Below are 16,088 nucleotides of genomic sequence, written 5' to 3' on the forward strand. Positions count from 1 at the left end.
ATGTCCATATTAACTTCCACATATCCCAGGTTGCTGATACAAACTGATTTTTGAGTTTATTGGCCAATGAGGGCTCAGTTTTTAAAAACTGCCCTTTCAAAACTTCCTAACCTACACAATTCAAACAACAAAACATTAAATGAGGGGAGGAAAGAGGACAGAGTTACATCAGCTTAGCGGGATAGATGGCAAAGGCTCAGAGGCCACAGGTTTAACGTAATCATTTAATGATTTAATTTGATTACTTAATGCAGGGTTATGGGGCAAGAATGGAAGAGTGGGACTAATTGGATAGCTCCTTCAAGAGCCAGTACAGATGGACTGAATGGCCTCCTGTGCTGTACGATTCTATGATTTCTATCCACAGTTTGGTATCAATACATCTTAGGCACACTGCTTCCCCACTTCACATTTTGAATGCAAACACTGTCACTGTTTCACAGAGGTTTGTGTTGTCCCTTTGTTTTCTACAAGGAATGATTTATTGAATGTAAGTATGGTTTTTATATATTTTTTAGGAATCTTGTATCATGTACAATTCCTTGTCAACAAAGAATGCAGAGAGTGATTTCTTGCTTTACTTTATACCAGCACCTAAATGGAGTAGAGTAAATGGGAATGATGTGCCTTAGTTCTTCTTTAACTGGGCACTATAGTTCTCCTTCATCCTGCATGGATCCTGCACCATTGTCCAATGAGTTTATGGCTGAACCTTCAGTCATCAAATTACTAAAGATTGTTTCCCACAGCGTCACCCCTCTAATCCCATCAGTTTTGTCCCCTCTACTCTCATCCAGAAAGTGTTGACAACAAAAACAAGAAATGCTGGATTCACTCAGCAGGTCTGGCAGCATCTGTAGAAAGAGAAGCAGAGTTAACGTTTCGGAAGAAGGGTCACTGACCCGAAACGTTAACTCTGCTTCTCTTTCTACAGATGCTGCCAGACCTGCTGAGTGAATCCAGCATTTCTTGTTTTTGTTTCAGATTTCCAGCATCTGCAGTATTTTGCTTTTACAGAAAGTGTTGACCCCTGGCTAGGGTGCAGTTTCGTGGGATGCCAGTTGGCCTCTGGTAGCTCTCCCAAGTGGCATTCCTTATGAGCCTGGACATAGATACCTTTCAGCAGAGCCTGAACCTGTCCTAACTTGATGTCCACGTTCATGTATTTCCAGCAGGGCCTGCTGAGATTGAAATCAAAAACTGTGGCCAGCCTCCTTCCTCCCACCTTCCACGTATACTGGCGGGCTGGAGTACCTCAACCAACGATCTGGCTGAGATCAGCTAACTCCGTGCAAACCAGGGACCTTCCTGCTTGGTGTGACTCGCTGCTTGAGATGTTGAAGGCTGGGGGCTAGTGATGGAAACTAGATGTTTTGATTTTTTATGATTTACCTCTTTGCAGATGTCTTTGTTGCACATGAAAGGATATCAGCAACAAAAGACAAAGTTTATGCATCGACTAACTGGATCGGGAGACTTGTTAATGAACCAAAGTATCATCAGTCCGTACACATCACGAGTCCTCAAACCATATATCAGGTATAAATTTCCTCTGCACAATAAAGTGATTCACTTGTTTTCTTATAATGAGGCACAGAGTTCTGGATGCTACTACAACTTAAGTTTATCTTAAAACCTTATTAAAATCAGGCACAATGGGCTGAATGGCCTACTGTGCTGTATATTTCTATGATTATATGAAAATCATTGTCCACATTCCACTGTATGAAAGTAATGTATTGAATTATCCATTGGATTTCAACTCAGCAACCAAAGTCATTTGTTTAGATTCTTGGGGAATAAAGTAATCTTGACTCGAGTTGTTGTTTTGGTAAAGAAGCTGGATTGTAATTTCATTAGCTGGTTGTAAAAATGTGTGACAAAATACATTCTAATTGGAAGTTTATAACGTTTAAAGTTCAAAATGCCCTCATAAAAGCAATATTGCAGTAGTTGATGCTGCACTTAAGGGCAGCTTTGAGCAGGGCACCATGCAGCACTAATTCATAAACAAAAAGCTGTGAGGCACTGTGCCTCTTGTGCTTCCCACAGTCCCTGAAACCTCTCCACCTCTCTATCTCTTTCTCTCATCTTTAAGAAACTGCTTAAAACCTACCTCTTTGACCAAGCTTTTGGTCTTAAAGGAGGGGAGAGAGAGGTAGAGAGACTGAAAAGTTTAGGGAGGGAATTTCAGAGCTTAGGGGCTAGGCAGTTGAATGTGACTCACAGAGGTAAACATCTATACACAGTTTTAAAGGAGCTTATGAGTGGAAATCACAACAGTAGATCCAGGCTGTGGATTAAATATAAGGCTTTGGGAATAAGAAGAAAAATCACAGAGCTTGTGGAATAAATAACTAGGGACATAACTGGAATATAAAAGCAAAATGATCATGCTAAAACTTTATAAATTACTGATTAGGCCTCAGCTGGAGTGTTGTGGACAATTCTGGCCACCACCCTTCAAGAAAGGTGTAAACACCTTAGAACGGGTACAGAGGATTTTTACCAGAATGAGGGAATTCAGTTATGAAGAGATGTTGAAAAAGTTAGGAATGTTGTCCTTGGAATAGAGAAGCTTAGGAGATGACCGAATGGAGGTTTCCAAAATGATATGTTTTGATGGAGTAGTTAGAGAAAAACTATTCCCTGTGGCAAGTGAGTCAATAACCAGAAGTCATGGATTTAAAATCATTGGCAGAAGCTCTAGATGGGAGATGAGGAGAATTTTTTTCAGAGTTGTCGGGGATGTGGAACGCTGTACCTGAAAGGGTGGTAGAAGTTGATTTCATAAAGTAATTTTGAAAGAGTTGGACAAGTACTTGAGGATGAGGAACTTGCAGGGTTACGTACAAAAAGTCAGGATGTGGCTAAGCATGACTGCTCTTTTTAAGGAGCCAGCATAAGCATGATTGGTCAAATGGGCTCTTTCTGTTTAGAGATACAGCACTGAAACAGGTCCTTCGGCCCACCAAGTCTGTGCTGACCATCAACCACCCATTTATACTAATCCTACACTAATCCCATATTCCTACCACATCCCCACCTGTCCCTATATTTCCCTACCACCTACCTATGCCAGGGGCAATTTATAATGGCCAATTTACCTACCAACCTGCAAGGCTTGTGGGAGGAAACAGGAGCACCCGGAGGAAACCCATGCAGACACAGGGAGAACTTGCAAACTCCACACAGGCAGTACCCAGATTTGAACCCAGGTTGCTGGAGCTGTGAGGCTGCAGTGCTAACCACTGCGCCACTGTGCCGCCCTTCTATGATTCGAAGCTGAAATGACAGAATAAGTGGGGTTAAAAGGTGTTGCTGGAGAAAGGTTTGAAGGTTATGGTGTATAGGTTCAGCTGACCCTTTGAAAAATCGACGAACTTGTTGGGGCTAAATGCCTTTTGCTGCCTCTTAAAAAGAAAAATTATATTCTTACATCAATTGTGTATTGGATGGTGGTTTCACTGGTACAGGGCTGTGTTTATGGCTTTTCTTGTCAGTAAATTATTAGTGCAGTTACTTAGATTTTCATGGTTTTGCCAGACAAAACTTTTGGAAGAACAATTGTTACAGTTGTCTTTTTACAAATTGAATTCCCTTCTTGTTTTGCTACATTAGACGTGACTTCGAATGCAATCCACCGAAACTACAACTACTGGCCGAAATCCGGGCATACCCACACCGGAGCGACCCTACCTGGAAAGCAGAAGCTGAAGCACCTGTTGATTACTGCTACGTCTGTCCTAATTTTATTCCTACAATAAACTCGATGTGCCATGAATTCTTCTGGCCAGGTATTTTAATTTTCTTTCATAACAGTGAAATCTCATCCAGCTGCAAGAGCTCATGAGATTGGGGGTAATATATTAGCATGGATTGGGAATCGGTTAACTGGAGGAAAGCAGAGATTAGGAATAATTATATTGTTTTTGGGTTGGCAGTTTATAACTAGTGGAGTGCCACGAGAATCGGTGCTTGGTTCTCAGCTATTTAAATCTATATTAATGACTTAGTTGAGGGAACCAAATGTAAAGTATCCAAATGTAACCCCACTATTTGGGGCGGCACAGTGGTGCAGTGGTTAGCACCGCAGCCTCATAACTCCAGGGTCCCGGGTTCAGTTCCGGGTACTGCCTGTGCGGAACTTGCAAGTTCTCCCTGTGACCGCTTGGGTTTTCGCCGGGTGCTCCGGTTTCCTCCCACAGCTAAAGACTTGCAGATGATGGGTAAATTGGCCATTGTAAATTGCCCCTAGTGTAGGTAGGTGGTAGGGAATATGGGATTACTGTAGGGTTAGTATAAATGGGTGGTTGTTGGTCGGCACAGACTCGGTGGGCCTGTTTCAGTGCTGTATCTCTAAATAAAATAAAAATAAATATTTAAAAAAGGAGGGAGAGAAAAAAAGAGGGAATTACAGACCAGTTAGCCTTACATCCAGTAATGGGGAAAATACTAGAGTCTATTATAAAGGATGTAATAGCAGAACACCTGGATAGCATAAAAGGGATTGGACAAAGTCAGCATGGGTTTACAAATGCTCAACAAATCTACTGGAGTTTTTTGAGGATGTAACTAGTAGAATATATAAGGGAGAACCAGTGGATGTGGTGTATTTGGATTTTCAGAAGGCTTTTGATAAGGTCCCACATAAGAGGTTAGTGTGCAAAATTAAAGCACATGGGATTGGGGGTAATATACTGGCATGGATTGAGAATTGGTTGATAGACAGGAAACAGAGAGTAGGAATAAACAGGTATTTTTCCGGGTGGCAGGCAGTGACTAGTGGGGTACTGCAGGGATCAGTGCTTGGGCCACAGCTATTATAGAGTCATCGAGAGATACAGCACTGAAACAGGCCCTTTGGCCCACCGAGTCTGTGCCGACCAACAACCACCCATTTATACTAATCCTACATTAATTCCATATTCCCTGCCACATCCCCACCATTCTCCTACCACCGACCTACACTAGGAGCAATTTACAATGGCCAATTTACCTATCAACTTGCAAGTCTTTGGCTGTGGGAGGAAACCGGAGCACCCGGCGGAAACCCACGCGGTCACAGGGCAAACTTGCAAACTCCGCAGAGGCAGTACCCAGAACCGAACCCGGGTCACTGGAGCTGTGAGGCTGCAGTGCTAACCACTATACCACTGTGCCGATTGTGTCAGTGTTGACCTGGATGACAGTATCATGGAAATAGTAGCAAAGCATTCCTGTGTGATGACTATTCTAATTGGTTTGAGTACAGGAGCAAGGATGCCTTGTGGCAGTTATACAGGGCCTTGGTGAGACCACATCTGAAGTATTGTGTGCATTTTTGGTCTCAAGTGAGGAAGGATGTTCTTGCCATGGAGGGAGTGCAAAGAAGATTTACTAGGCTGATTCCTGGGATGGCAGGATTGACGTATGAGGAGAGATTGGGTTGACTAGACCTATATTCACTAGAGTTTAAAAGAATGAGAGGGGATCTCGTAGAAACCTATAAAATTCTAACAGGACTAGACAGGCTAGATACAGGGAGGATGTTCCCGATGGCTGGGGAGTTCAGAACCAGGGTTCACAGTCTCAGGATACGGGGTATGCCATTTAGAACTGAGATGAGGAGAAATTTCTTCACTCAGAGGGTGGTGAACCTGTGGAATTCTCTACCGCAGAAGGCAGTGGAGGCCGAGTCATTAAATATATTCAAGAAGGAGATAGGGATATTTCTTAATGCCAAAGGGATCAAGGGATATAGGGAGAAAGCAGGAACCGGGTACTCAATTAGGCGATCAGCCATGATCTTTTTTGAATGGCGGAGCAGGCCCAAAGGGCCGAATGGCCGACTCCTGCTCCTATTTTCTATGTTTCTATCCAAGTTTGTTGACTATATAAAGCTAGATGGGAAAGTTTTTAAAAAAAAAACGTGTATTTATATAGCACCTTTCAAGACAGGATGTCTCAAAGTGCCTTACTGCCAAAGTACTCCTGAACTGTGTTCACTGTTGTAATGTAGGAAACATGGCAGCAAATTTGTGCACAGCAAGTTCCCTCAAGTAGTAATGTGATAATGACCAGATAACCTGTTTTTGTAGTGTTGATTGAGGGATAAATATTGGTCAAGACACTGGGGATAACTCCCCAGCTGTTCAAAATTATGCATCTGATATTTTACATCCATCTGAGAGGGCAGGCAGGTCCTCAGTTTAAGCTCTTTTCCGACATTCCACCACTCCCTCAGTACTGCACTGGAGTGTCAGCCTTCATTTTTGTGCTCAAGGCCTGGGACCGATAACCTTCTGACTCATAAGCGAGAATGCTACCAACTAAGCCACAGATGACACTTAGATGGTGAGGAGGGTGCAGAGCGGCTGCAAAGGGATATAGGCAGGTTAAGTGAGTGGGTAGAAGGTGGCAGATGGAGTATAATGTGAGGAAATGTGAAATTATCCACTTCGGTAGAAGACCAGAGACCGAGAGAGAGTGAGTGGAGCAGGGCAGGAGCGGAGGTTTAAAAAGCGCGCCAAAAGCCCAGATGCGGAGACCGGAGACAGGGAGAGAGAGGAGTGTAGTGGGAGCAGCAGGAGCGGAGCAGGGGAAAAAAATCGAAAAGTTACATAAGAGTGACATCACAATCAACAGGGAGAGAAGGGAAACAGAGAGGTGCCGGGGTGAGTATACAGGTAAGCTTTTAATTTAATTTGAATCAACCATAGCATCAAACATCACAACCATAGCATCAAACATCACAGGCAAGCAGGTAGATGATTGGTTTGGGAAGAAGCTACCTGTTTGGTGAATATCTGATATTGATTAAGGTCCATACTAACCCTAATGCTTAAAATAGTAAAGCAACTATTGGTAAGCTTAATAAAATGTATTAAAAAAAAAAGGAAAATAAAATAATTAAGTAGTTAATTAAAACATATTAAGGATGGCAGGAAGGTGATGTGTCATGGCTGAGGCATGTAGAAGCTCCTGGATGCCAGTGTGATCCAGGGCAAACATGTCTGCAGTAAGTGTTTGCAGCTCAAAGAGCTTCGGCTCAGAGTCATTGAACTGGAGTCCGAGCTGCAGATACTGCGACACATCAGGGAGAGGGAAAGTTTCCTGGATGTTTTGTACCAGGAGGCAGTCACACCCTTTAGGATAGGGTCTTCTGATTTGATCAGTGGTCAGGGACAGGAGAGTGTGGCTGCAGCTGAGGCAGGTAAGGGGACCCAGAGTGCAGGAGCCTCAGCCTTTGCGATTGTCCAACAGGTTTGAGGTTCTTTCAGCTTGTTTGGATAAGAGTGGGGGCTGCAGGGTGGATGAGCAACCTGACCATGGCACCATGGTACAGGAAGCCATTCAATTGGAGGGAGAAAAAAGAAATGTAGTGGTCGTAGGGACAGTATAGTTAGAGGGATTGAGACTGTTCTCTGCAGCAAAGAGCGAGAGTCCAGACGGCTGTGTTGCCTGCCCAGTGCCAGGGTTCGGGACATCTGCTCAGGGCTGGAGAGGAACTTACAGTTGGAGGGGGAGGATCCAGTCGTCATGGTCCATGTAGGTACCAACGACATAGGCAGGACAAGGAAAGAGGTTCTGCATCGTACGTATGAGGAACTAGGCACCAAATTAAGCAGAATGTCAAAGGTAATAATCCCTGAATTATTACCTGAGCCACGTGCAAATTGGCTTAGGGCAAATAAAATTAGAGAAATAAGGGCGGCACAGTGGCGCAGTGGTTAGCACCGCAGCCTCACAGCTCCAGCGACCCGGGTTCAATTCTGGGTACTGCCTGTGTGGAGTTTGCAAGTTCTCCCTGTGTCTGCGTGGGTTTCCTCCAGGTGCTCTGGTTTCCTCCCACATGCCAAAGACTTGCTGGTTGATAGGTTAATTGGCCATTATAAATTGCCACTAGTATAGGTAGGTGGTAGGGAAATATAGGGACAGGTGGGGATGTGGTAGGAATATGGGATTAGTGTAGGATTAGTATAAATGGGTGGTTGATGGTCGGCAAAGACTCGGTGGGCTGAAGGGCCTGTTTCAGTGCTGTATCTCTAAACTAAACTAATGCATGGCTCAAAGACTGGTGTGGTAGAAGTGGGTTCCGGTTCGTGGGGCACTGACACCAGTACTGGGAAAAATGGTGGCTGGGCCATTGGGACGGTCTACACTTGAACCGTGCTGGGGCTGGTGTTCTAGCAAGCAGCATAACTAGGGAAGTAGAGAGGGTTTTAAACTGAAAAGTGGGGACATGGGATCAAATTTGGGAAGATATGGTAAATCAAGTAGAGACAAGGCAAGAGAGAAAGGTATTAATATGGGAAATGATAAATAGTGTGACAGGAAGAGACAGATCATACAAATCTAAGAGTAAATCAACAGATAAGGCTAGAAGTTACAAAAATAATAAAAGAACAAAACTGAAGTCTCTGTATCTGAATGCACGTAGCATTTGAAACAAAGCAGATGAACTGAGAGCACAAATAGAAATAAATAAGTTCGATCTGATAGCCATGAGAGACATGGCTGCAGGACGGCATAGATTGGGACCTGAATATTGAAGGGTATATGGCATTTAGGAAGGACAGGAAGCTAGGAAAAGGGGTAGCTCTGTTAATTAATGATGATATCAGCACAATAGAGAGGGATGAACTAAGTTCAGGAGACCAGGATGTAGAAGCAGTTTGGGTAGAGATGAGAAATCATAAAGGCAAGAAGTCACTTGTGGGAGTGGTGTACAGGCCACCTAACATTAACTGCACTGCAGGACGGGGTGTAAAGGAAGAAATAATGGCATCTTGTCAGAAAGGTACAGCAATAATTATGGGGGATTTTAACCTACATATAGACTGGAAAAATCATATGGGCAGAGGTAGCCTAGATGAGGAGTACATAGAATGTTTTTGGGATAATTTCTTGGAACAATACATTCTGGAGCCAACCAGAGAGCAGGCTATACTAGACCTGGTATTGTGCAACGAGATAAGATTAATTAATGGCCTCATAGTTAAGGTGCCCCTAGGTAGTAGCGATCATAATATGATTGAATTTTACATTCAGTTTGAGGGAGATAAGAGTGGGTACAAGACTAGTATCTTAAACTTAAATAAGGGCAATTATGAGGGGCATGAAAGCAGAGCTAGCCAAAGTGAACTGGCAAATCAGGTTAAGGGATAGGTCGATAGAGTTGCAGTGGCAGACATTTAAGAGGATATTTCGGAATACATAGAATAGATACATTTCAACGAGACAGAAAAATTCCAAGGGTGGGACCTGCCATCCCTGGTTAACCAAAACAGTTAAAGATAGTATCAAACTTAAAGAAAAAGCCTATAATTGTGCAAAGATGGGAGGCAGGTCAGAAGATTGGACAGAATATAAAAAACAGCAAAGAATGACTAAAAGATTGATAAGGAAGGTAAAATTAGAGTATGAGAGAAAGCTAGCTAGAAATATAAAGACAGATAGTAAGAGTTTCTATAGATATTTAAAAAAGAAGTGTTAACAAAGTGAGCGTTGGTCCTATAGAAAGTGAGTTTGGGGAATTATAGTGGATAATAAGGAGATGGCAGATGAACAGATATTTTGCATCGGTCTTCACTATTGAGGATACAAGTAACATCCCAGAATTAGCTGTAAGTCAGGAAATGGAAGGGAGGGAGGAACTCAAGAAAATTACAATCACCAGGGAAGTGGTACTGAACAAATTGTTGGAGCTGCGGGCTGACAAGTCCCCGGGTCCTGATAGACTTCATCCTAGAGTGTTAAAAGAAGTGACTAGTGAGATAGTTGATGCGTTAGTTTTAATTTTCCAAAATTCCCTAGATTCAGGGAAGGTTCCCTTAGATTGGAAAATAGCAAATGTAACTCCTTTATTCAAAAAGGGAGGGAGACAGAAAGCTGGAAACTACAGGCCAGTTAGCTTAACATCTATCTTAGGGAAAATAGTAGAAGCTATTATTAAAGACAGTATAGCAGGGCGTTTAGAAAAATTGAAGGTAATCAGGCAGAGTCAACATGGTTTTGTGAAAGGGAAATTATGTTTAACCAATTTATTGGAGTTCTTTGTACTGTGGATAAAGGGGAACTGGTGGACTTAGATTTCCAGAAGGCATTTGATAAGGTGCCACATCAAAGGTTATTGCAGAAAATAAAAGCTCATGGTGTAGGGGGTAACATATTGGCATGGAAAGAATATTGGCTAGCTAACAGGAAACAGAGAGTAGGCATAAATGGGTCATTTTCTGGTTGGCAAGATGTAACGAGTGGTGTGCCACAGGGATCTGTGCTGGGGTCTCAACTTTTTACAATTTATATAAATGACTTAGATGAAGGGACCAAAGGTATGCTTGCTAAAGTCGCTGATGACACAAAGATAGGTAGGAAAGTAACTTGTGAAGAGGGCATAAGGGGGCTACAAAGGGATATAGATAGTTAAGTGAGTGGCAAAGGGAGTATAATGTGGGAAAGTGTGAAATTGTCCACTTTGGCAGGAAGAATAAAAAAGAAGCACATTATCTAAACGGTAAGAGATTGCAGAGCTCTGAGATGCAGAGGTACGTGGGTGTCCTAGTGCATGAATCACAAAAGGTTATTATGCACGTACAGCACGTAATTAGGAAAGCTAATGAATATTATCATTTATCGTGAGGGGAATTGAATATAAAAGTAGGGAGGTTATGCTTCAGCTATACAGGGCATTGGTGAGACCACATCTGGAGTACTGTGTACAGTACTGGTCTCCTTATTTAAGGAAGGATGTAAATGCTTTGGAGGCAGTACAAAGAAGGTATACTAGATTAATACCTGGAATGGGCTGGCTGTCTTCTGAGGAAAGATTGGGCAGGCTAGGCTTGTATCCGCTGGAATTTAGAAGAGTAAGAAGCAATGTGATTGAAACATATAAGATCCTGAGGGGTCTTGACAGGGTGGATGTGGAAAGGATGTTCCCCTTTTGGGAGAATCTAGAACTAGGAGTCACTGTTTAAAAATAAGGGGTCGCCCATTTGAGACAGAGATGAGATATTTTTTTCTCTGAGGGTCGTGAGTCTTTGGCGGTGGAAGCAGAGTCTTTGAATATTTTTAAGGCAGAGGTAGATAGATTCTTGATAAGCAAGGGGGTGGAAGGTTATCTGGGGTAGGTGGAAAGGTGGAGTAATCAGTTCAACCATGAACTTATTGAATGGCAGAGCAGGCTCGAGGGACCGTGTGGCCTACTGCTGCTCCTAATTCATATGAATAGAAAAGCAAAATATTTTTTAAGAAGTGAGACGAATGTCAATATGCAAAGGGATTTGGTTGCCCTTATACACAAGTCACATAAAATTAACATGCAGCAGGCACTTGTCACCCTGTTTAACAGGAGAATGAGCTTGCCTTTGGTTGCTCATCTATAGCAAGGTTAATCATAGTGCTTCCGCCCAGGATCGAACTGAACATCTTTCACGCGTAAAGCAAACATGATCACCATTACACTAAAAGAGCCAGTGGCAAATTTAAATATTCCCAGCTGCTGTGATGGAACTTCAACTCATGTCTTTGGGGCATTAATCTGGGCCTCTAGATTACTAGTCCAACAACATTACCACTGTGCTACCAGCCCCTGAATCCCAAACGTTGTCTTGACATAAAGCCCAGAAACATGAGCCACTGTGAAAGCTCCGTGAGTCCAATGTGATTTGAACATGAAAGCTTCTAATCTGGAGTCAGAGGTGCTGTAGTTGCAACCCAAGCTCCATAAAGATGATATCCCTCAGTACCGCACTGGATTTTGTGTTCAAGTCACTGGAGCGGGACTTGAATTCACAGCCTTCTGACTCAGAGGCAAGAGTGCTATCAACTGAGCCACAGCTGACAGTTAAAATCATGAGGAGGATGCAAAGAGATATAGGCATGTTTAAGTAAGTGGGCAGTAAGGTGGCAGATGGCGTATAATGTGAGGAAATGTGAAATTATCCACTTCGGTAGGAAGAATAGAAAAGCAGAAGAGTTTTTTAAAAAGTGAGAGACTAATGTCACTATGCAGAGGGATTTGGTTGCCCTTGTACACAAATCACGTAAAGTTAACATGCAGGTACAGCAAGCGATTAGGAAGGCAAAGTAGCATGTTAGCCTTGATAAGGGGGTTGGAGCAGAAGAGCAAAGGGAGTCTTGCTGCAATTACACAGGGCTTTGGTAAGACCACACCTGGAGTACTATGTGCATTTTGCTCGTCTTATCTAAGGAAGGATATACTTGCTTTAAAGAGGGTGCAACGAAGGTTCACTAGGTTGATTTCTGTGTTGTTCTATGAGGAGCGATTGAGTATATTCTCTGGAGTTTAGAAGAGTGAGAGATGATTTCATAGAAACTATATTCTTGCAGGGCTTGATAGGATAGATGCTGTGAGATTGTTTCCCCTGGCTGAAGAGTATCGAACTAGGGATCATAATCTTAGGATAAGGGTTTGAACATTTAGGACTGAGGAAAGCAGAAATTTCTTCATTCTTTGCAGGATTGTGAATCTTTGAAACACTCTACCGCAGAGGGCTGTGGATGCTCAGTCAATGAGTGTTTTCAAGACTGAGATTGATGGATTTGTGGGCACTAAGGGAATCAGGGGAGATGGGGATAAGTGGAGTTGGTGTAGAAGTTTAGTCATTACCTCATTTTCTGATGGAGCAGGGGGGTATGAGGGGCTGTATGACCTCCTATTTTTTATGTTCTTATGCTGATGCATCTTAGCAGAGATTGTAATTGTAGAGCAGAAAGATATTTTGCTAACTAATGTGGCATTTTTAATCACTACTCTCAGTAGTTGTCATTCATGTCTCTGCCTTGTGATCTCTTCCATTAATACCTTGAGAACTTTGTTCTCACCATCAGCACCAAAAAGTCATGAGCCACCCTGCCCCACATAAGCAGTATGTGAAGCCAACTATTAGGCTTGAAGTCAACAAATTTACCTCCCTCAGCAGCACCCTCTTTGGAGCAGTTCATGGTGACGATGAATTCAATGCCAGAATAGCTAAGGTCTGTGTTGCCTTTGACAAGCTGTGAAAAGCTGTCTGGGAGCAAAGAGGAATTAGTCTCTCAACACAAGTGAAAGTATCCAGAGTAATTGTCCTTCCCACTCTCTCGTATGCTTGTGAGATGTGGACTGTTCACTCCAGGCATGCAAACAAGCTACACCACTTTCACACGCTTGCGGAGACTACTCAAGATCAGATGGCAAGACAAGGTTCCTAACTCTGAGATTCTCTCCCTGACCGATATGCATAGCATCCACACTCTCCTGATGAGAGCTCATATAAGATGGGCAGGACATGTAGCCAGAATGCCTGACGAGCATTTGCCAAAAAAGCTGTTCTATGGCGAGCTAATTGAAGAGAGGCCAGAAAAAGCGTTTCAAGGACACCCTCTAGGTCTCGCTGAAAAGTTTCAACATTGCTCCTGAGAAATGGGAGAACCTCGCACAGGATTGCTGTGTATAACACAGTCTCATCAGCAAAGGCAGCACCTCCTATAAACAGAACCGAGTTGCACTGGCCAACAGGAAACGTGAGCTTTGCAAATCCAGAGCCGCAAGCACATCTTCCACACCAACAATCCATTTGTATCCAACGTGCAACAGACCTTTTCATGCTCAAATTGGACTGATTTGTCATCTCCAAACACATTGCACCTGAAACTTACCTCAATGAAAAGATGAACCCTACCACTACCTTGAGAATGTAGTAATTATCGTGCAGTATTTATTCATTGCAATTATTCAACCTATTATTGTAACAGCAATAAAGTTATTTGAGAAAGTCACTATATTCTAGTTCTTGGAAAAATTGTGCCATTTTCAGCTGTCTGTTTTGGATCGATTGTGACCTGTGAGGTTTATCTGTTGTCATGCCCAGAAAAGACATATTCCTACTTTTAAGATACAAACTTTATTCAATGTGGATTCTTTGAAGTTGACTTTTCCTTTTATTTAAAAAAAAAAGTGGACAATGTGCTACAAGATGGTCACCGAAGGTCAGACGACCTGGCCTGTGTATTCAAACTGCCTCACTGTCGCAAAAGGACACAAGAGTACATTTCAGAATAAGAGGTGTTGACTACACAAATCCTGAAAGCATCAAGAGGCATTCCTGAATTGAATGGATTTCTTCTGGGAAAAAGAAGGTGTGAAGTAGACAAATCATAGCAGAATAGTACCCATTCAAACTAAAGGCCTGCTCGGGTCAGCAAAGAAAAAAACCCGACCCGAGCCCGATAGAACTACATCCGACCCGACCATCAGTTAACTTACCTTCTGTTTTTCACTTTGTTGCTGATCTGCACAAGCCTAAAATAACTAACAAAACCACCTTTCTAGTCCAAATATTAAATTAACAATGGAGCCACTTACCTGTGATAGAGTGTGTCCGACCTGAGTCCGAATGCCGGACCCGGCAATGCAACCCGACCCGACCCCGACACTTCCTCAGGTCCCGTCGTATTCAGGTCGGGTAGCCGGCCTTTAATTCAAATATTAATAGCCATGGATTCCACATCCTGGTCCATTGAGTAGTCACACCAGGGACGAAGGCCATGTGTCAAATAACAAATGCTAATGTGATGAATTTTGACCTCAAAATGTAACTCTCTGGAGAGAGGGAGAGATCACAGCAACATCACCGAAGACAGACCATCCAGGGGCTGTGGAAAGATCCACTCGAAGCAAGAAGAAGCTCTACTATTAATTCTACACTTCAGCTTGGAGCAGCAGAGAACTGAAACTGACTGCCACCTCCAGTCTGAAATCTTAACCATCAGAAATCTACAACCCTTCAACACGTTCAAGATGACAAACACCCAGACCTGCATCATTAAAAGAGACTGTCATACTTAACAGATTCAACAGGTTTATCGTAAACCATGAACACCTACCACATCTTGAACTCTTGCCCATTACTTTCTATCTATCTCCTCTTGAGAGTGCATGAGAGAGTGGATGCGTGCGTGAGTGGTGTTGTGAACAATCCAGGGAATGAATATTGTTCAATAGATAGGTTTTCTCAGTTAATCTTCTGTTTTTAACCTGTCATTTGTTTATTTATTTGACCCCGTAAACACTCAGGAGTGAACTCATCATTTTAAACAAAACATGATTGCGGTCAGCTGGGAGGTGAACAGTGGGAACCACCACACCCCTTACCACCTGTCCGTAACACTGTGAAAGTGGAGAAAACTTCACAGGAAATAACAGATTTTCAGATAAGTCACTGCGCTGTTATCTTCTGTAAAACTCAATAACAGTAGCTTGTATTTATATAGCACCTTTAATGTCATAAACTCCCCAAGCTGCTTCATTTTTAAAAAATTCATTCATGGATGTAGGCGTCACTGGTTAGTCCATCATTTATTGCCCATCCCTAATTGCCCTCGAGAAAGTGATGGTGAGCTGCCTTTTTGAACCGCTGCAGTCCATGTGGGTAGGTACACCCAAGGTGCTGTTAGGAAGGGAATTCCGGGATTTTGACCCAGCAACAGTGGAGGAACGGTAATATAGTTCCAAGTTAGGATGGTGTTTGACTTGGAGGGGAGCTTGCAGGTGGTGGTGTTCCCATGCATTTGCTGCCCTTGTCCATCTAGGTGGTAGAGGTTGTGGGTTTGGAAGGTGCTGTCTAAGGAACCTTGGTGCGTTGCTGCAATGCATCTTGTAGATGGTACACACTGCTGCCACTGTGCATCGGTGGTGGAGGGAGTGAATGTTTGTGGATGGGGTACCAATCAAGCAGGCTGCTTGATGGTGTTGAGCTTCTTGAGTGTTGTTGGAGCTACACCCATCCAGGCAAGTGGAGAGTATTCCATCACATTCCTGACTTGTGCCTTGTAGATGGTGAACAGGCTTTGGGGAGTCAGGAGGTGAGTTACTCGTCACAGGATTCCTAGCCTCTGACCTGCTGTTGTAGACACGGTATATATATGGCTACTCCAGTTCAGTTTCTGCTCAATGGTAACCCCCAGGATGTTGATAGTGGGGGATTCAGCAGTCGTGATGCCATTGAATGTCAAGGGGAGATGGTTAGATTCTCTCTTGTTGGAGATGGGCATGGTCTGGTACTTCTGTGGCGCCAGTGTTACTTGCTACTTATCAGCCC

At 43.1% G+C, this 16,088-nt stretch overlaps 1 protein-coding gene across 1 annotated transcript in view; it reads left to right on the plus strand.

The window, feature by feature from the left end:
• The window catches only part of kat14 (lysine acetyltransferase 14), a 48,955-nt gene that overhangs the window by 26,666 nt on the left and 6,201 nt on the right, over positions 1 to 16,088 (plus strand). Inside the window, exons 8-9 of the mRNA XM_068044593.1 lie at positions 1,403 to 1,539; positions 3,622 to 3,797. Of these exons, the coding sequence (XP_067900694.1) occupies positions 1,403 to 1,539; positions 3,622 to 3,797 (313 nt within the window). The remainder of the gene's footprint in view (positions 1 to 1,402; positions 1,540 to 3,621; positions 3,798 to 16,088) is intronic.

The sequence above is a fragment of the Heterodontus francisci genome, chromosome 13, assembly GCF_036365525.1.
Source record: "Heterodontus francisci isolate sHetFra1 chromosome 13, sHetFra1.hap1, whole genome shotgun sequence".
In the NCBI taxonomy this organism is placed as follows: Eukaryota; Metazoa; Chordata; class Chondrichthyes; order Heterodontiformes; family Heterodontidae; genus Heterodontus; species Heterodontus francisci.